The sequence below is a fragment of the Erinaceus europaeus genome, chromosome 17, assembly GCF_950295315.1.
Source record: "Erinaceus europaeus chromosome 17, mEriEur2.1, whole genome shotgun sequence".
NCBI classification, from domain to species: Eukaryota; Metazoa; Chordata; class Mammalia; order Eulipotyphla; family Erinaceidae; genus Erinaceus; species Erinaceus europaeus.
The window spans coordinates 6,169,322-6,191,296 of NC_080178.1; the positions used below are offsets into that span (position 1 = coordinate 6,169,322).

Here is a 21,975-nt window from a genome sequence, read left to right on the forward strand (position 1 = left end):
TCTCACTCTCAGGCAGAAGTTGAAAAACAAGATCAGAAGAGAAAACACAAGTAGAACCTGAACTGGAATTGGTGTATTGCACCAAAGTAAAAGACTCTGGGGTGGGGTCGGTGGGGAGAATACAGGTCCAAGAAGGATGACAGAGGACCTAGTGGGGGTTATATTGTGATATGGAAAACTAAGAAATGTTAGGCATGTACAAACTTTTGTATTTACTGTTGAATGTAAAACATTAATTCCCCCAAAAAGAAATTTTAAAAAAAGAGGGAACTATAATTATCAGGTGAAACATTTCATTCCCCTTATTTTTTTGGCAGCTTCCTTTACCTCTTTGTTTCTGAGACTGTAGATCAACGGGTTTAACATGGGAATCACTAGTGTATAGAACACAGCCACTACCTTCTCCTGTTCTACAGAATACTGAGAGCTTGGCTGAATGTAACTAAAACTCAGGGTACCATAGAATATGGTCACTGCGGTGAGGTGAGAGGCACAGGTGGAAAAGGCTTTCTGCCTACCTGTTGCCGAATGGATCCTCAGGATAGCAAAGACAATAAACATATAGGAAATGATGACAGTTAAGAAAGTGGCCATGGCGATAACTCCAGAGAACGTCAAGAGCAACAGTTCATTCATGGACGTGTCAGAACATGACAGTTTGAGGAGGGAGGGGATGTCGCAGAAGAAATGACTGACAACGTTCAGCCTACAGAAGGATAACCTGCCCAAGCTAATTGTGTGTACTAATGAGTTAACTGTTCCACATATCCATGAGCCAATGACAAACCCTAGACACTTTGTCTTAGACATGGCGACGGTGTAGATCAAAGGATTGACGATGGCCACGTACCGATCATAGGCCATCACCGACAGCAAGATGCCTTCGGTGGTAACAAACATCCCAAAACAGAGATGTTGTACTATGCAGGCAGAGAAGGAAATGGTTCCCTTCACAAGAAGGAGGTTGATCAACATCTTGGGTGCAATTGAAGATGAGTAGCAGGCATCGACAAAGGAAAGGCAGCTGAGGAAAAAGTACATAGGCGTGTGGAGCTTGGGAGTGATTTTGATGATGAATATCATGCCCAGATTCCCCATCATAGTAATGATATAAATCACCAGGAACAGCACAAATAACACAATTTTCAGTTCAGCACGCTCAGTCAGTCCCAAAAGAATAAACTCAGTTACGACCGTAATATTTTCTTCAGCCATTTGTTGCTTTTTTTTTTTTTACAAAAATCTGTCGTAAAAAATACAACCATACAATTGATTCTGAATACATTACATATTACTTTCTGACATAGACATATCTCTCTCTATAAAAAGATAGATAGATATACCCTAATAAAAATGTTCTTTGAGTGAGAAATATTATTTCTTTGTATCTGAGTTTTTTTTTTTCATCAATAATATTTGTAGGATCAGTGAAAAAGCTCACTCGAATTGTGTATTTAGTATTGTGATCTCTTACAGTCTTTCTGCTTTTATCTAATAGGTAAATTAGTTAAATTTTTTTGTGGTATAATATGGTCCCCACATGTCTTTCCACTTTCACTACTTTATTGTTTAGATCACATGCAGTTGTTTTCTGCACTTTATATCTCTAAAATATTAATTTTAAATGACAATTGGGAATGAATAATATGCAGAAGATATAATTAGATAATTGAATTATTTGTTCTCTAAAGGTATTTCTGCTTGTTAAGTGTACTTTTTCAAGTAATTGACTTAAGACTGATTTCCTAATGATATTGATAGATTTACAAATGCAGAATCACAGAGGGCAAACTGAATTTGATTATGAAGGGAAAGGACTCAGAGTTCTCCCATGATGAAACAAAGATTCTTGCTTTAGAAACTAGAAGGAGCAGCTAGCTAGTGGGGGTGACAGATGACAAAACTCATGGAGAAAGTCCTGTCACTTGCATGAGAGCAACTGGAAGCCAGTCTGAAAATCTCATTTTATATGTATGTATACCGAAAAGAGACTTCCTGCATGCCTAAGATCTCAGATAATTTTTATGAAAACAGTTCACAATCAGTATGAATATGTATGAATGTGTGCTTAACCAATCGCTCATTTCTTCAACCTATGGTAGTTTATTTGTTTGTTTGTTTATGTGTTATGAGAAAGGAGAGAGATAAGAAAAAGAGAGGACAAGGACACTTTGTAGTTAGCATAAGGTGGTGCCAGGGATTGAATTTGTGTTCTCTGGGGCCTTACACACAAAAAACAAAAATTGTGCCCTAACAGAATGAGCTATGTATTGCTCCTTCCCAACTGGTTCAGACAATCTTAGCTTTTTAGAAAGCTGAATTTTCATTGAATTTTCATTGACCGGATATGTAGGCTTCATATTAGTTTTTCTCCCTCTCCATTTATTTGGAACCACATTTTGGGTATGGCGATGAAAGAGCATTTTTCTTTTGGTTTGACCTATAAAATATCACTAATTTCTTTTCATTTTCATGTTTTTAATTGCCACACTAGTGAGAAGGTAGGAATCAATTAAACCTAGTTAAATTTCTGAGCTGAGAGCAATCAACTTTGTTTAATTGGACACTTTTTTGAACTTCATAGATCCAGGATGTTGTTACAGTGAAATTTCTGAGAAAACTGAAGTATCAGTTCCAGTCAGCTGTTTAAATTTGCTTTCAATACAAATTAATCACAATAAATTTGATATGTTGCTGAAAAGTTCTGTGGGATAGAGTTAACAAGATAAAATAGTAACACGCAAGAAATAAAGATAAATATTGGCTCATAGTAGTCCTTAAACTGTATAAAGATTACAGTTGAATCATTTCTGCTTTAGAGAAGAAAGTACAATTGTTTTTGATATCAGGTAAGGATATCATTATCCTTTATAAATTTGACTTATTAAATGTGATGTAAATGAAATGAGTACTTGTATTACTTTACAATATATTACATGTTCATTAACTATTACTAACTTGACAACATAAGAGAGTACTTTCAACAAATATGGTTCCAAAACTATATTTTTAAAACTATAACACTGTTCGGTCTTGACTGTCTGGATTCAAAAGATGGAACACACAGCCTCTTGTATTCATATCTTCTGCTCAAATATTGTATTAGCTTCCAGAAACAAAGTACATTTCCCTTTTCCTTCCTCCTCCTCCTCCTCCTCTGCCTTCTCCTCTTCCTCCTCCTCCTCCTCCACTGCCTTCTCCTCTTCCTCCTCCTCCTCCTCCACTGCCTTCTCCTCTTCCTCCTCCTCCTCCTCCACTGCCTTCTCCTCTTCCTCCTCCTCCTCCTCCACTGCCTTTTCCTCTTCCTCCTCCTCCTCCACTGCCTTCTCCTCTTCCTCCTCCTCCTCCTCCACTGCCTTCTCCTCTTCCTCCTCCTCCTCCTCCACTGCCTTCTCCTCTTCCTCCTCCTCCTCATCCACTGCCTTCTCCTCTTCCTCCACTGCCTTCTCCTCTTCCTCCTCCTCCTCCTCCACTGCCTTCTCCTCTTCCTCCTCCTCCTCCACTGCTTTCTCCTCTTCCTCCTCCTCCTCCTCCACTGCCTTCTCCTCTTCCTCCTCCTCCTCCTCCACTGCCTTCTCCTCTTCCTCCTCCTCCTCCTCCACTGCCTTCTCCTCTTCCTCCTCCTCCTCATCCACTGCCTTCTCCTCTTCCTCCTCCTCCTCATCCACTGCCTTCTCCTCTTCCTCCACTGCCTTCTCCTCTTCCTCCTCCTCCTCCTCCACTGCCTTCTCCTCTTCCTCCTCCTCCTCATCCACTGCCTTCTCCTCTTCCTCCTCCACTGCCTTCTCCTCTTCCTCCTCCTCCTCCTCCACTGCCTTCTCCTCTTCCTCCTCCTCCTCATCCACTGCCTTCTCCTCTTCCTCCTCCTCCTCCTCCACTGCCTTTTCCTCTTCCTCCTCCTCCTCCACTGCCTTCTCCTCTTCCTCCTCCTCCTCCTCCACTGCCTTCTCCTCTTCCTCCTCCTCCTCCTCCACTGCCTTCTCCTCTTCCTCCTCCTCCTCCTCCACTGCCTTCTCCTCTTCCTCCTCCTCCTCATCCACTGCCTTCTCCTCTTCCTCCACTGCCTTCTCCTCTTCCTCCTCCTCCTCCTCCACTGCCTTCTCCTCTTCCTCCTCCTCCTCCACTGCTTTCTCCTCTTCCTCCTCCTCCTCCTCCACTGCCTTCTCCTCTTCCTCCTCCTCCTCCTCCACTGCCTTCTCCTCTTCCTCCTCCTCCTCCTCCACTGCCTTCTCCTCTTCCTCCTCCTCCTCATCCACTGCCTTCTCCTCTTCCTCCTCCTCCTCATCCACTGCCTTCTCCTCTTCCTCCACTGCCTTCTCCTCTTCCTCCTCCTCCTCCTCCACTGCCTTCTCCTCTTCCTCCTCCTCCTCATCCACTGCCTTCTCCTCTTCCTCCTCCACTGCCTTCTCCTCTTCCTCCTCCTCCTCCTCCACTGCCTTCTCCTCTTCCTCCTCCTCCTCATCCACTGCCTTCTCCTCTTCCTCCTCCTCCTCATCCACTGCCTTCTCCTCTTCCTCCTCCTCCTCCACTGCCTTCTCCTCTTCCTCCTCCTCCTCCTCCTCTGCCTTCTCCTCTTCCTCCTCCTCCTCCTCCTCTGCCTTCTCCTCTTCCTCCTCCTCCTCCTCCTCTGCCTTCTCCTCTTCCTCCTCCTCCTCCTCCACTGCCTTCTCCTCCTCCTCCTCCTCCACTGCCTTCTCCTCTTCCTCCTCCTCCTCCTCTTCTTCTTCTTCTTCTTTTTTTTTTTACCAGAGCAATTCTCATTTCTGGCTTATGGTCATGCTTGGGATTGAACCTGGGACCTTTGGTACCTCAGGCATTAAAGTATTTTTGCATAATTATTATACTATCTCCCCAGCCATGTCCTTCATTTTCATATATGCACATTGCCTTTTCTTTATTTCTGCAATTATTATTAGCAGAGCATCTTACCTCCAGAAAGATCATTATGGGTCAGAGTTTTATTGTAAACTGTAATTTAGTAAAAAGAGTCCTTGAAAGAATTTGAAATTTAAATTTTCTTTAAAACCACAAATTATTACTGGCAAAATGTGGTGACATTTTAAATGGAAATATATACATATACACATGTATATATAATTTGTTTGAATTGTGCAAAAACACATTTATCTAAATTTTAATATTCAAGTATCTATAAAGATTATATCCAATTTGAAATTTGTTTTTCTGCAGAATACATCATACAATTAAAATGCTTAGAACTATATGAAAATGAATAAATTAAACATATAAACTTACACAACTTTATTTAGAATGATCGAACACACGGTTACTTACTTTCTTAGAAAAGGAATCAGTTAATAGCTTTGTGAGATTAAGAATTATCAATAAATTATTGCTATATAAAGATTAAATTAAAACAACTTCAAGTAATCATGCAAAGCAAACATGAATAAAATGAAACAATGGTTGTCTATCTTTCCTCAAGGATAAATTTGAATGAAAGGAATGGTATATATCTCTAGGCATTTGGCTTCTAATGAGTTCGAATCCCTGTATACTCATTAGACTAATGCAAAGTAAACAACAAAATTGCACTTCGTACTATATGCTGAATTCTCAAAGGTATTTATCAACATTCCCAGTGAAAGCACTTTCCTTTATGTTATATGAAAAACAATACAGAGTGGTTTGACAGCAACTGTCTTGTAGATCATTCTGTCCTCAACAAAATTATTTGAAATTATAGAACAGAGTATAAAGGACTACTAAACCAATTGTGGGAAAATAGTTGAAATATTCAATAGAAATATATATGTATTGGGAGTCGGGTAGTAGCACAGCAGGTTAAGCGCATATGGCCCCCGGCTCCCCACCTGCAGGGGTGTCGCTTCACAAGTAGTGAAGCAGGTCTGTAAGTGTCTATCTTTCTCCCCCCACCCCGCATCTTCCCCTCCTCTCTCCATTTCTCTCTGTCCTATCCAACAACAACAACATCAAGAACAACAATAAAAAACAACAAGGGCAACAAAAGGGAAAATAAATATAAAAAATTAAAAAAGAAATATATATATGTACTTTATAAATAAACTAGTAATTTAGTTAAGATGTAATATAAAAAGGCTCTCCCCTTCAGAAAGCAAAGTTTAATAATGGAATCATGCCTGTATATTGTTCAAATCTTCCTAGAACCAGTGTTCCACTACCAATGCCTATATACACCAGTTAAGTATGTAAAGTATGTATTTCTACATTCTCTGTAACTGCATGACTATATGTGACTCTGCTCAGACATTCTTAGTTTCATATATCAAATATCTATTGAAGAAAAAAGATAGCTATTTTCTTAGTCATCTGGAACATTATATAATGGTCATCATATAAAAATACAAATTCTTTTTTTTTAATTTGTTCATTGGGGCATTAATGTTTTACAGTCGACATTAAATACAATAATTTGTACCTGCACAACATTCCCCAGTTTTCTACATAACAATACAATCCCCATTAGGTCCTCTGCCATCATGTAAAAATTCAAATTCTTGATGGCATTTCTAGCTCTGGTTCATGGAAGACTAGATCTAACTCTATTCTTGATACATACAAAATGATATTTTAAATTTATTCGATTTTTAAAAACCAGAGCACTGCTCAGCTCTGACGTAATTATGGTGGTATGGGGGTTTGAACCTGGGACTGCAGAGCCTCAGCCATGTAAGTCTTTTGCATAATTATTGTACTGTCTTCTTTACCGACCAAAACAATAGTTTATTTACTTTACTTATAAAGTAAAAAATAGAAAATATCGACAAAACCATAGTATAAGAGGGGTAAAATTTCACACATTTCCCACCACCAGAGTTCCTTACATCATCCCCTCTACTGGAAGCTTTCTTATTGTTTATCCCTCTGCGAGTATGGACCCAGGGTCATTATGGGGTGCAGAAGGTGGAAGGTCTGGCTTCTGTAATTGCTTCTCTGCTGAACATGGGCGTTGGCAGGTGGATTCATACTTTCAGCCTGTCTCTATCTTTCCCTAGTAGGGCAGGGCTCTTAGGAGGTGGGGTTCCAGGACACACTGGTGAGGTCCTCTACCCAGGGAAGTCATGTTGTCATCATGGTAACATCTGCAACTTGGTGTCTGAAAAACCATTAAGATATAAAGCAGAACAAATTATTAAGTAATCAGGAACCTAAAAGTAAGACTAGAGCAGATGAGTTTGGGGGTCTCCATTCTGGGAAAAGCTAGTAGGTCTATTTTAGGTATATTCCAAGTGGCCTATGACTTTACTAGTTTTTGCCTGAGCCTGAGAGCTAACATGTAGGTGGACCAAAGACACTTTCTGGGGAGATGGTGTCATAGTTAGAAATAGGTCTAGAAGATGAATCAGGGAAGAGAGTAACTCCCAAATATGGGGAAAGTATATAAATATGGTTAAGCATAAACTCCATCAATCTGATCTGAGGCTCATATTCATTGCAAGGAGCCTGTGTAACCTCTGCATCCCTGATGTAGGTCTGAGCTTACATTCTCTGGTCATGGCTAGGAATATTCTAGGCTGCAATAATTTCAGGACCCATCTTTGAGTGGTAGAAAATGTTGGCCCAAAGTCCCTTCAGAGAATGGGGCAGTCCCTACCATTTTTAATCCTCACAGAGGGCCAGGTCCAATAAGGGCACATAAAGGGGTTATTTGGAGAAATCATGGTGAGGTCATGCATGATACAGAAGATCCTAACAATGGGATTTTCACAGTCAACCAAAATAATATTTTAACAATAGATGAGAACACATTTGAAATATCAAATGTAAAACAAAATTGTGCTACAACAGTTGTATATTAATGGTCAAGTACAATTGTTTGGTGTCTTCAAAGGGAGAATAATAAAATCAGAAATAAATGGGAAAGGTGCTCAGTGAGATTTCAATAAAGTGTGTGTGTGTGTGTGTGTGTGTGTGTGTCTTTAGTGCTGAGGAAATAGCAGAGTGGCTACTCAAAAGACTTTCCTGCATGTGACTCTGAAGTTCAGGTTCAATCCCAAGAATCCCAAGTATCACTGTAAAACAGTTGAACAATCTTCTGGTAAGAAAAACAAACAACTCAAGTAATGAGATTCTGTTTTTTCAAAAAAAAATTCAAAGTATTTTGATCTACAGAGACAGAATTCCCCCTGAAACTGATTTTGATTATGAACCCTATCTAAATTACTCTACTTCTCAGCAAAAATTGTGCATAAATTTGTCCTCCGTGATCTGGTAACTTGTGAGAAAAAATATTCATCCATGATTCAGTCAAGTGGAAGACGAAACCTTCAAAACTGTGGATGAAGTTTGGATTTTGATGCCTCTGAGAGTAAGATCATCAGCCTGAGAATGTAACAGTTGGTGATCTGAGTTGGTGGCCCTGTGCAAACACTGACAGGAGGGAATTCCAGGATTGTCACATCAACAGCAGATGAGTGGCTAAGAAAACCGTGGCCTTTGTATACAATGGGATACTACTCAGCTGTTGTTGATGAACACATGTCCTTTGCCTCATCTTGGATGGGACTTGAAGTTATCATGTCTAGTGAGATAAGTCAAAAAGAAAAGGATGAATGCCAGATCTCACTCATAGGCAGAACTTATGCAAAAATGATAAAATGGGAAAATACAAAGTAAAATTTGGACTTGGTTTGGTGTATTGCACCAAAGCAAAGGACTCTGGGAAAAGAGGGCAGGGAACTGACTTTGGGGTACTTTGGGGTCATGGTGCATGATGACTGAAATGGGCCTAAGTTGGGAATGCGAGTGATTTCCATATACCTGTCTCGAGGAGGTGAAAAAGTGTATTTGTGTGTCAACAACTGTACAGTAATATATTAATACCACATTAAAAGGATAAAAGGAAAACAAAGGCGGATCCTTTTGTTAAATATGAACTGGCCACTCATTTACCAAGCACAGTGAGAGAGGATTTCACCATAGCCAAGTCTCTGGAAAGCAGCAGACCTATTCAAAGTGCTCCCCACCCCACACACACACACATGACTTAGTAAGAAAGATTTTATTTATATATATACTAACTGAGACCTGACTCCCTAATCTCACAAGTAGAGTTTATCTTGCTGAAAATGGAAAAAGCCAATCTCTCACTCACACAGGAATTCACCCCTGCCTGTATCAGACATCTTTAGCTAGAATTGAAACAATACTGACCTCCAGACCAAAAGAACTATACTAGAACTGGGCCATAAAACTTGGGACAATACAACTTCCAGGGACCTCCAGGACAAAAGCAAAGAAGTCCTGGGTAATATAACAATACCCCGGCTTATCCTGGGGCTGCTGGCTATCCACTGTAGGCCCCCTAGCCAGCCATGGAGAGTCTGCCACTTCTAACTCTTCTCCGTTAATTTATCTGTTCTCCCAAATCTGCTTGACTTATTTGAGCTGCGTAACTCTAACACTTTACAGCCACACAAACCTAACACTTACTCATATGCAAGCATGTGTGTGCACATAGTATGTGAAGGGGAAAAAATGAATACTTAGAGCCACTTGCCAACAAAGAAGCTTGTAAGATTACTGACTTCTTCTTAAGCTAATCATGAGGGATAATAAAGGAGCGCATGAATGAAACTATGCACTGGTTGATACCATGATAAAAGGTTGTTGTTCTGTTCCTACTCTAGAATATTTTTTTTGAAGTTATATATATTTGTCACAGGGGAACATGGAGGGATTGTATCCTGGATCATTACCAGGCACCTCAGGGCAATTAAAAATGTCTCAATCTATTTGGACACCAGCATAGGAAAACATTACATGACACTTCCTTAGGGAAAATCACAGAGATAGGAGTTGTTTAAGTTTTCCCTGCTAGGGAGAATGAACAACACTGCAGGAGAAGAAAGCTGACTGATCATTCATTCAAGGTGAGTGAACAGAAATCCATCCGAGCTGGTTTGGGCTTAGTTCTGGACTCTGCCATTTCCTGATCCCTGGCTTGTGACATAGGCCACTCTCATGGTCACCAATATTTTTTTTAGAATGCTCATATCTGCTATCTCGTTTCTCTAAAGGGATATGAGGATTAATACAGCAAAAATATGAATCCATTTTATGTAACAAGCACATTTGATATATCAAAGGTGATACCGAAGACATTGCAAGTGAAGAAAATATGGCCATTATTGTATAGAGAACACAACTTCTTTTTTGTATTAAAATCATGATGGGGGGGTGGTGGAGGTCATAGCACACCAGGTTAAGTGCACATATTCAGAAGCACAAGGACCCTCAACAAGGATCCCAGTTCCAGCCCCCGGCTCCATACCTGCATGGGTGTGGTGTCGCCTCACAAGCAGTGAAGCAGATCTGTGGGTGTCTATTTTCTTCTCTCCCTCTCTATCTCCCCCTCCTGTCACAATTTCTCTCTGTCCTATCCAATAAAATGGAAAAAATGGCAAAAATAAATAGTAACATGATAGGGTCAACAAGACCCTATCTGGGAAGGAACCCGCTTTTTCCTGCATGTAACCTCTTGGTTCTAGCACATCCTCCAAGGCTCTGGGGGTAAGCTCTGGTGCTTGTAGTGGATTGCCCTCTTTCCACCTCTCCTATAAAAAAATTTTATTAAAAAAAATTTAAAAAACAGCCCAGGAGGTAGAGGAGCCCTGCTAACACACACAAAAAAATCCGTTAAGTATTGTATTTCCACAAGGGCAAGATACTCAGTGCATTTGAATTTCAGATGAACAATGAGGGGGCTAAGCTTGTCACATCTGATAAGTCTCCACATTGCTATCCACACCATTTCTGTCATTCATTTTAAGGAAGATGGAATTCTTGGGACCATAACACCCGACACTAAGATGAGAGTTCAGGTTCCTGGCCCCTACCTATAGTGGGGAAGCTTGATAAGTAGCAGAGAAATGCTGTGTCTCTCATCCTGTCTCTCCCACTCCTTCTATTTCTCTCTTGTCTGTCACACTCTGTAAAATGTTGTCACTCTTGGGAGTCGGGCCTTAGTGCAGCATTTAAGCGCATGGGGCACAAATTGCAAGGACTGGGGTAAGGATCCCAGTTCGAGGCCCCAGCTGCAGGGGAATCTCTTCACAGGTGGTGAAGCAGGTCTGCAGGTGTCTATCTTTCTCTCCCTGTCTCTGTCTTCCCCTCCTTTCTCCATTTCTCTCTGTCCTATCCAACAACGACAACATCAACAACAATAAAACAACAACAACAAGGGCAACAAAAGGGAAAATAAGTAAATATAATAAAAATTAAAAAATGTTGTCATTCTCTATAACATATGGTCATTTAGAAAGGCGGAGTCTTGCAGACACCCAATCCCCAGCAATAATCCTACTGAAGAAAAAAAATAAATAAAGCAACAGAATTGGTAAAAAGTCTCAGACAAAATTATACTAAAAAAACCCTTAGATTTCATTATGAAAGCTAAAATGTTAGAGATCTCTGGATTAATATTCATGCATCTTTTTAAACAATGTATATGTTACAGGTATTGTTTAATTTATCTAGAATTTAATCTGTAAATGGATTTTACTTCTTGGGAAATGAGAAAATTGCATCATTTCTTTCAGTTTCCAAATCAGATGTGGAAATGTCCTTTTTCTATTCTGTTATGAAGAGAAAACTCCATTCCATTTTTCAATATTTTTCGCCCAGATTACATAGCGTTTTCACTTAAGAGTAACACCATTGTTTCTTTCCAGAAGAGCTAACTGGATTCAATGGGGCAACAGAATCTAACTTCAACCACAGAATTCATTCTCATGGGAGTGACAAGAAATCCCAAGCTCCAGTTTCCCCTTTTTGGAATCTTTCTCAGCATCTATACAATCACAGTGGTGGGCAACCTGGGTCTAATCATCTTGACCCAGGTAGACTCCCATCTCCATACACCTATGTATTTTTTTATCAGACACCTTACTTTCTTCGACCTCAGTAACTCAACTGTCATTTGTCCCAAGATGCTAGTGAACTTCGTTTTGGAACAAAATACAATTTCCTATCAGGCCTGTGCTACTCAGTTGGCTTTCTTTCTTTTGTTCATCATCAGTGAGTTTTTCATCCTCTCAGCCATGGCTTATGATCGCTGTTTGGCCATCTGCAATCCTCTGCTCTACAATGTTATCATGTCCCAGAGACTTTGTCACCTGCTGGTGGCCATCCCATACCTCTACGGTACCTTTCAGGCACTGCTGTTCACGATTAAGATTTTCACCCTGACTTTCTGTGGTTCCAACATCATCAGTCATTTCTACTGTGATGATGTCCCCTTGTTGCTGATGCTCTGCTCAAATGCACGAGAGATAGAACTGTTGATCATATTCTTTTCAGCGTTAAATTTGATTTCCTCACTCCTGATAATCCTTGTGTCCTATGTACTGATTCTGGTGGTCATCTTTAGAATGCAGTCTGCAGAGGGCAGGAAGAAAGCTTTCTCCACGTGTGGGTCTCATCTGACAGTGGTGGTTGTATTCTATGGATCTCTACTTTTTATGTACCTGCAGCCCAATTCCTCTCACTCCTTTGAAACTGATAAGATGGCTTCTGTGTTTTATACTTTAGTGATTCCCATGCTTAATCCCTTGATCTACAGCTTAAGGAACAAAGAGGTCAAAAACGCCTTCCACAGGGTCATAAAGAAGCTTTGCAGACTTTGTTCCTAGTTTTCAGTATATAATATTGTTCTAATAAAATGTAATACTGGAAAAAGTGGTGGTATTTCTAGTATCTATAAGTGCCTTCATGTTTGCCCTAGAGCCAAACCTAATTACAATGCACACATAGACTGTTTCATCCACATTTAGTTGAATTAATCAGCTTCTTTTTTTTAGATGTCATTCTTTCCCCAACATTCCTTGATTCTCATTTACTGTTTCATATACCAATCTAATACACCTCAGTTGCTCTACACTGAAATTATCACTAAGCTTTAAATCAGTAGACTATTTCTGCCAGATTTCTGTTTTCTAATTCTATTTAATTAATTAATTGATTTATTTTTTAAAATTTATTTTCCCTTTTGTTGCCCTTGTTGTGTTTTTTTCTTCTTATTGTTGTTGTAGTTATTATTGTTGTTGTTATTGATGTTGTTATTGATGTTGTTGTTGTTAGGACAGAGACAAATGGGGAGAGGAGGGGAAGAAAGAGAGGGGGAGAGAAAGATAGACACCTGCATACCTGCTTCAACCACTCCTTGCAGGTGGGGAGCCGGGGCCTCAAACTGGGACCCTTACACCAGTCCTTGTGCTTTGTGCCACATGCGCTTAACTGGCTACACTACCGCCTGACTCCCTATGTATTTTGCCTCCAGGGTTATCGCCTACACTACTGAACTACTGCTCCTGGAGGCTATTTTTTTCCCCTTTTTGTTGCCCTTGTTGTTTATCGTTGCTGTTGTTATTATTACTATTCTTGTTGTTATTTCTGTCAGATAGGACAGAGAGAAATGGAGAGAGGAAGGGAAGACAGGATGAGAGAAAGACACCTGCAAACCTGCTTCACAGACTATGAAGTGACCCCCTTGCAGGTGAGGAGGGGGGGGCCTCGAACTGGAATCTTTATGCAGGTCCTTGTGCTTCGGCCCATGTGCACTTAACCCACTGCACTACCTCCCGTTCCCCTACTTATTTAATTTTAAACCAAGTATTTTTTGTTTGTTTTTGATTTCATATCGTTGTGGGAAGTTCTAATAGTTTATAGTACATGGATAGTTTCTCATCCCTCCCATGATAGGTGTCTGCAGAAGATCCCCACCCCCCATCTTTGGTCCTTTTCCATCAGCTCCAGTACTGCAGTGGCCCCTCCACTTCCTCCTTTCCCTTCCTTCTCCAGGGTCCTTTGTTTTAGTCTACACTGTACGCTTATGACTAAGATCAACCAACATTCATCCATCTAGCTGAAAAACAATGGCAGGAGAATTGTGAAGTCACCCAGGAGTGAAGTACCACTCAATAAATAAATCAGTGAATAAATGAATGTAGCATTAAATAGGGTTCTCAATATTTACTTAAAGGAAGTAAACATAGGATTATATATTAATAAAGATCGGGGGTTAGTATACCACAGTACAGACTACCCAATAGGAAGTGAGAGTTTAGAGATACTACCTTTCTTATGTACTCAGTTCTTATTTCCTATTGATAGTATGAGAAACGTGTGACTTTTTGTAATGAGTCATTGTGAGAATAATTAGCAGATAACCCAGACACTCTCACAATTATATGAAACCTTCAAGGAAATGAGTCTCAAGGGCTATAAAAACACTTAAAAACTGCATGAAGCAATCCATGAGAAAGCCCAAAGCACATTGTCCTTAAAAGTGGGTATAAAACATTTGTCTTTGGAAATCTGCAAGGGGAAAGAACTTAAGCTAAATCACCTCACAAGGTATTGTGCTCTGCAAAAATGTTGCCTTCATTTGCAACCTGTGTTTGTGCCCTAAATAGGATTAATGGGTGGGGCAGCCCTGCAATACATTTCCTGATACTCTCCTGTGCATTTTGAAACACATTGGATTTCAAATGAATTCAGTTAATTTAGTCAGGTTTATGGAAAGTAAAGTTATTGTTCCCATCATTTCTCCTTCCATATATATATATATATATATATATATATATATATATATATATATATATATTTTGTTTGCTTGTTGGTTTGTTTTTATTTCCTATTTTCTCAAGGTGAAAGAAAGACTATTGTTATTTCTCTGAGAATAAACTGTGAAGACAGAAGAATTGAGTGAAACTTTGTCACCAATGACCTGAGCTACTTTGCATAATTTTAACTCCTTGTGCCCCAGTTTTCTTGGCTGTCAAATGGAGATAGCAACAGTATTTACTTCCTAAGTTATACTGTGGGTAATGGGAGTGGATGTATGCACAGCGTGTGGAAATGAAGGCATGTATAATGACTATTTTACAAGAACTTAACATTCACAGGTTTCCTGCTCGTGGGTTGAATCTGAATCTCCTTCAAGCTATCATAAATCTTACAAACGATCAAGTCTTTTTATTTTTATTTTTTTTAACCAGAGCACTGTTCAGCTCTGGCTTATGGTGGTGCAGGGGATTGAACCTGGGACTTCGGAGCCTCAGGCATGAAAGTCTGTTTGCATAACCATTATGCTATCTACCCTCTGCCCGGTCAAGTCTTTTTTCAAGATAAAAGGGCCATGTGATTGAAAGAGCATTTGGAAATTATCTGAGAAGGGGCCCAGAGCTGGTGCCCCTAGTTGTGCTGGCTGAGTACATGTGTCACCATGAGGATGAGCCAGGTTCAAGCTCCTGGTCCCTACCTGCAGGGGGAAAGCAGCATAAATGTTCAAGCAGAGTTGCAGGTATCTCTGTCTTTCTCCCCATCTCCTCTTCCCTCTCAATTCCTCTCTGCCCTAACACATTAAAAAACAAATAAATATTTTAAAAATAAATTAGTAAAAAAATAATTTTAAGAAGTGATTCAGGGTTGGCAAGCTCACCTGGCTAGTTTGCTTATTGGCCCTGTGCATGACCGAGGTTCAAGCCAGGACCCCATTGCACTGAAGCAAACTTCAGTGCTGTGGGCTTCATGATTCTCTCTCTCTCTCCTTCTTCTCTCTCTCTCCCTCTCTATCTCTACCTGAAAAAAATAAATTAAATGAGTGACCTAATAAGTTAAAGAAACACATGTGGAAGATGTGGACAAGATGTCAGTAACAAAATTCAAAATTCCACATTCAACTTTGACACTAAAAGGCATACCATAAAGTATCAAACTGATGAATTTGCAGTTAAAGGTGTGGACATTAGATACTGAACACGTTTTAATTATATTTATATTTAGTTTACATAGAGATAGAAATTGAGAGAGAAGGGGAAGACAGAGAAGGAGAGCAAGAGGCTTGCAGCACTGCTTCAAGCTTCTGGCCATGCAGGAGCACACCTGAGGATTAAAGCTGGGTCCTCCTGTATGGTAGCATGACTTAACCAGGTACACCACCACCCAAACTCTGGACATTAGATTTCATGGTCAGAGATCTCTCTACACATCACCTGATGGTTTTTTTTTCATTCTATAAATAACTTAGAAAATCTTTTGGGGGGGGTTTATGGTACAGTAGTTGATTTATGGGAATATCTTTTCATCCCTTTGAGATGGGTCCCTTTCAATCTCTTTATTCCTCCACTCTCTCACTAAATAAATAAGCACATTTTAAAGCAATGCATAGCCCTGAATTATACTTCTTTCCTTTTGAAATAACTGGAATCCTGAATGAAGTTTATTTTCTAGTGAACACTCTGGTCCCTATATATACTTTTTTTTTTGCCTCCTGGGGCTCAGTGCCTGAAATACAAATCCATTGCTCCTGGAGGTCACTTTTTTTTTCTTCAGCTCTTTTTTTTTTTTTTATTTAAGAAAGGATAAATTAACAAAACCATAGGGTAGGAGGAGTACAACCCCACACAATTCCCACCACCTAATCTCCATATCCCACCCCCTCCCCTGATAGCTTTCCCATTCTCTATCCCTCTGGGAGCATGGACTGACCCAGGGTCATTGTGGGTTGCAGAAGGTAGAAGGTATGGCTTCTGTAATTTCTTCCCCCCTGAACATGGGCGTTGACTGGTCGGTCCATACTCCCAGTCTGCCTCTCTCTTTCCCTAGTAGGGTGGGTCTCTGGGGAAGTGGAGCTCCAGGACACATTGGTGGGGTCTTCAGTCCAGGGAAGCCTGGCCAGCATCCTGATGACATCTGGAACCTGGTGACTGAAAAGAGAGTTAACATACAAAGCCAAACAAATTGTTGAGTAATCATGGACCCAAATCTTGGAATAGGAGGTCACTTTTTTTTATCTTATTGGATAGGACAGAGAGAAATTGAGAGGGGGAGAAGTAGAGGACAGAGAGGCAGCTGCATATCTGCTTTACTGCTTGTGAAGTGACCCCCTTGCAGGTGGGAAGCTGGGGACTCGAACCTGGATCCTTACGTGGGTCCTTGCACTTCATACTACATGCACATAACCTGGTGCACCACTCCCCACCCCCGGCCCTCTCTATATTATATTTTCTCTCTACATGCCATTCCCTTGACCACAGAGACTTAGTTATAATACAAAGCCCAGAAACAGCCTTGGTAGAGTGGGAAAAGCAGTCACTTTAAATTTTTTAATACTTATTTATTTTCTATTTTGTTGCCATTGTTGCTTTTTATTATTGTTGTACTTATTATTGTTGCTGTTACTGATATCTCCGTTCTTTGATAAGACAGAGAGAAATGGAGAGTGGAGGGGAAGACAGAGATGGGGCGAGAAATGGGGTGAAGCAGACCTGCTTCACCGCCTGTGAAGCGACTCCCCTGCAGGTGGAGAGCCGGGGGCTTGAACCGGGATCCTCACACAGGTTGCTGTGCTTTGCGCCAAGTGTGCTTAACTCAATGAACTACTGCCTGACTTCCCACTTTTGATTTTATGCTGTATAAATACCAGAAAGTCTCTTTTAGTGTACCAATACCTATATGTTCACTAACCATTAAGCCATGACTTAAATTTCAAACATGGAAAACTAATATGAATTAAGCAGGTATCCAGGTTGTCTGGACTTTCTTAAAGGAAAAATCCATAGATAGCACAGCCTGGCTTACTATCCAGTCTCAGAAGTGAGAATGTGTTTAACCCAGAAGAATACCCTTGAAATGGATAACAGTGAAATCAAATCTCTAATGTCAGGAATTACACTACAATCCAAATACTTAATTGTCAAGCAGGTACACTTGAATGCATGCAGGTCGACTACGCTTTGACATGATGGTATGAAGAGTCTACATTTAAAAACTGAGAGAAAGATAAAATAGAAACAACAGGAGCAGGTAAAGATTGTGGAGAAAAAGATGACCTCACACACTGTTGGAGAGCATTTAAATTGATCCAGGCCCTGGATCATTCCAGTGAATTAAACATGATCTACCACGTGACCCAGAAATTCTATTCCTAAATAGCTGAAGAACACATAAGCACTACCCTGAAAATAAATATGAACCTCTGTGTTCATTGTACCACTGCGTACACTAGCAAGATGCAGAAGTGAGCCAAGTAGCCAAGGGCAGATGACTGAAGAGGCTGTTAGTTATATCCACAGTGGAATATTTCTCACTTGTGAGAAGAGATGAAATCTCACTTTTCTGTGTAAGACCCAGGCAGACATAGAGGGGATCATACCAAGTGAAATAATCAAGAAGGAGAAAGAAAATACTGGGTGATTTCACTCATATGTGAGCTATATAGAAATAGAGTTAAGGAACAAAGTAAAACTTTTAATATAAAGGGGGTTACTGTTATTAGCTTCCATGGCTAAAATTGGGTTATTATTATTGGTAAGCTTTAGAATCACAAAATGATTGCAGGGTTGATTTTTTTTTTTAATTACAGAAATTTAAAGCTGCCTCTTTATTCCCAGATGGGTAAAGAATAGGGAAGTTTCAAATGGAGGGGATGGGAAAACAGAACTCTGGTGATGGGAATTGTATAGAGCTGCACCCCTGTTATACTACATTCTTGTTACAATATTAAATCACTAATAAAATCTTGTAAAAATAAGCATCTCAGATATAATAAATGCTGACTTTTTATCTTATGAAGGTTACCAAGCTGAAGCAGATGGGGAAACGCAATCAAACGACAGTGGTCGAGGTGACGGATTTTATTCTCTTGGGCATCACCAACAGACCTGAGCTGCAGGCACCTCTCTTTGGAATATTCCTCCTCATTTATTTAGTCACTGTGTTGGGTAATCTGGGCATCGTTATCTTGACCCATGTGGACTCCAAGCTCCATACTCCCATGTACTTTTTCCTTAGACATTTATCGATGACTGATCTTGGTTATTCAACTGTCGTTGGCCCCAAAATGATGGTCAGCTTTCTGGTACACCAAAACATAATCTCCTACAATGGGTGTGCTGCTCAGCTAGCCTTCTTTGAGATCTTCATCATCACGGAACTCTTTGTTCTTTCAGCCATGGCCTATGACCGCTACGTAGCCATCTGCAAACCTCTCATCTATGTGACCATCATGTCAGACAAAATATGCTGGATACTAGTCCTTAGTGCTTACCTCTACAGTGTGTTTGTGTCACTGCTTCTAACCATTGAGCTATTTAAATCTTCCTTCTGTGGTTCTAACGTTATTGATTACTTTTATTGTGACTGCCTCCCTCTCATGTCCATGCTCTGCTCAGACACACATGAGTTAGAACTGATTGTTTTGGTCATTGGGGGCTGTAACTTGCTCTCTTCTCTCCTGACCATCCTTGTATCCTATGTGTTCATTCTTGTGACCATCTTCAGAATGAACTCAGCCCAGGGGAGATCCAAAGCCTTCTCTACCTGTAGCTCTCATCTGATCGTGGTGGTTATATTCTATGGGACATTATTATTTATTTACATGCAACCCAAATCCAGCCATGCTTTTAATATAGACAAGATGGCCTCTGTGTTTTACACTCTGGTCATCCCTATGTTGAATCCGTTAGTCTATAGTCTGAGGAATAAGGAAGTAAAACAGGCTCTGAAGAGAACATTAACTAGTCTGGGTAAAACTCCCACATAATGTTTTAAAGTTCACTTGCAAGACAGGTCCAAAACAAGTTGTTTTATACTCTGTCATATCAATTGTAGTTTCAGAAAGGAGAAGTATTTTATCATATTATTTTCCTCTTGTGTGTATGTGGGGGGGGTAAAGGGACAAAACATTCTATCTTCTATCTCCCTCCCCATGATTGACTCCACTTTAATAGACCACACATACACACACACACACACACACACGCACACGCACACGCACACGCACACGCACACATACAGACATATATATAGAGAAATATAGTAGTCAGGAATTTCAAACATGAATTTTAAGGTAATATGAGGACTTATGCTATTTATAAATAAATTGTACTATATTATCACTACAACACAAATTAGCCAAGCTCAATTCTTAAAATCTCACAATGGTGCAAAATTCATCAGTAAAATAGGAATAGGGGCTTTATTTATTTATGTATTTATTTATAAATAAATAGTTGCGCATGGGTGGTCAATAAGATTCCATCATGAGTAATATATAAGTTAGATAGCAAATAAAAATAAGTGTGATTTCAAACAGAATGTAAAAAAAATGTTACAAGAAACTAGATTGAATAGAAACTAAAGGCTCAAGGGCCAGGTGGTGGTGAACGTGGTTGAGCACACGTGTTACAATGAGCAAGGACCCAGGTTCAAATCCCCAATCCCCACCTGTAGGGGGAGAAATTTGCACTGTGGTGAAGCAGGGCTACAGATGTCTGTCTGCTTCTCTGCCTCTCCTTCCCTCTAGCTTTCTGGCTGTCTCTACCCAATTGGTAAATAAAGATAATATTTTTATTTTATTTTATTTATTTTCCTTTTTTTTTGTTGTCCTTGCTTTTTATCATTGTTGTGGTTATTATTATTGTTGTTACTGATGTTGTTGTTGGATAGGACAGAGAGAAATGGAGAAAGGAGGGGAAGACAGAGAGGGGGAGGGAAGACCTGCTTCACCGGCCTGTGAGCCTGTGAAGCGAATCCCCTGTAGGTGGGGAGCCGGGGGCTTGAACTGCGCTGGTCCTTGTGCTTTGCGCCACATGCTTTTAACCTGGTGCGGAACCGCCCGACTTCCCAATAAAAAAAAATTTAAAAGAAATGAAAGGCTCACAAATATCTTTCCAATCAGTTTGAGTTAAAATTGGTATTTTCGAAACGGTTATTTGGGAACAATTTCTGGTGAAAAACCACATGAAAATAATGATCAGGCATAGATCTTATTAGCTAATTTTTGACTTTTGATAGTTTGACAAATTTAAAGGAAATTTGATGTTCTGTTATCTATTGTAATGTCATCATATATTGAAAAATCACTAGCAGTGATAACAGTGAGTCAAGCTAATTCATATACTAAAGAGATAAATCTTTGTTTTTATGGGAATGTAGACTTTCTCTTAAATTTATATATACTATGGCGAGAGTTTGCATGGGTTCTATATTAAAACCATTCATCGAGTGTAGATTCACTCAGCAAATGAACCAAATTCTGACATCTGAAGAGGCTACTTACTGTTTGAATAGGCATTTTTAAAAGATCTTTATGATTGGGGGGTGGGCAGTAGCGCAGCGGGTTAAGCACAAGAGACACAAGTGCAACCACCAGCGTTGGGATCTGGGTTCGAGCTCTGGATCCCCATCCTCAGGGGCGTCACTTCACAAGCGGTGAAGCAGGTTTGCAGGTGTCTCTCTTTCTCTCCCCCTCTCTGTCTTCCTCTCCTCTCTCCATTTCTCTTTGACTTTTCCAACAACGACATCTATAACAACAACAATAATAACTACAACAATAAAACAACAAGGGGAACAAAAGGGAAAATAATAAAATTTTTTTTTTAAAAGATCTTCCTGATATATTTTGAAAAGTATGGAATTGTAACCCTAAAGTATATGCTAGTGGCATACCTGGTTGGTCACACCTGTTATCATGCGCAAGGGTCTGGGTTCAAGTCTCTCACCCCCTTGCACGGGAGAAAGCTTCATGAGCATTGAAACATTTCTATGGTCTCTCACTTTCTCTCTAGGCCTCTCTCTATGAAAAGAAAAGACAAAGAGGAGAGACATCAAGGAAGAAAGAGAGAGGGAGAGGAAGGGGAAGAGGGGGAGGAAGGGGAAGAGGGGGAGGGGAGGGGAGGGACAGGGGGAGAGGTAGAGAAGGGGAGGGAAGAGAGAAGAGGGAGAAGGGGGAGAGGGGAGGGAGGGAAGAGAGGAGAGGGAGAAGGGGGAGAGGGGAGGGAAGGAAGAGAGGAGAGGGGGGAGGGGAGAGGGGAGGGAGGGAAGAGAGAGGAAAGAGAAAGAGATTACTAGGAGTTGTATAATTTCAGACATAAAGCTCTCTCCCTTTTTAATATTGTATTCTATAATATTTGAATTGCTCACTGATTAGTTTTAAAATTAATATCATAGTGAGGGCTGGGTGATAGT

The 21,975-nt window shown here is 40.2% G+C and overlaps 3 protein-coding genes across 4 annotated transcripts; 2 read left to right on the top strand and 1 right to left on the bottom strand.

Moving 5' to 3' along the window:
* Positions 1-279: 279 nt before the first annotated feature.
* Positions 280-1,224, bottom strand: LOC103110360 (olfactory receptor 5J2). Its single transcript, XM_007519533.2, has one exon. It carries the CDS (start codon positions 1,213-1,215, stop codon positions 280-282), a length of 936 nt encoding a protein of 311 aa, XP_007519595.1. The 5' UTR covers positions 1,216-1,224.
* A 10,466-nt stretch (positions 1,225-11,690) lies between these two features.
* Positions 11,691-14,998, top strand: LOC103110361 (olfactory receptor 8K5). 2 transcript variants are annotated; one of them, XM_060177433.1, is made up of 2 exons: positions 11,694-12,602; positions 14,975-14,998. In XM_060177433.1, exons 1-2 carry the CDS (start codon positions 11,694-11,696, stop codon positions 14,996-14,998), a joined length of 933 nt encoding a protein of 310 aa, XP_060033416.1. The 2 variants fall into 2 exon arrangements, with proteins under 2 accessions (XP_007519596.1, XP_060033416.1); XM_007519534.2 differs by lacking the exon at positions 14,975-14,998 and having other exon boundaries at positions 11,691-12,635.
* A 3,597-nt stretch (positions 14,999-18,595) lies between these two features.
* Positions 18,596-19,549, top strand: LOC103110362 (olfactory receptor 8K1). Its single transcript, XM_007519535.2, has one exon. The coding sequence runs from the start codon at positions 18,599-18,601 to the stop codon at positions 19,547-19,549; it is 951 nt and encodes a 316-aa protein (XP_007519597.1). The 5' UTR covers positions 18,596-18,598.
* Positions 19,550-21,975: the final 2,426 nt, after the last annotated feature.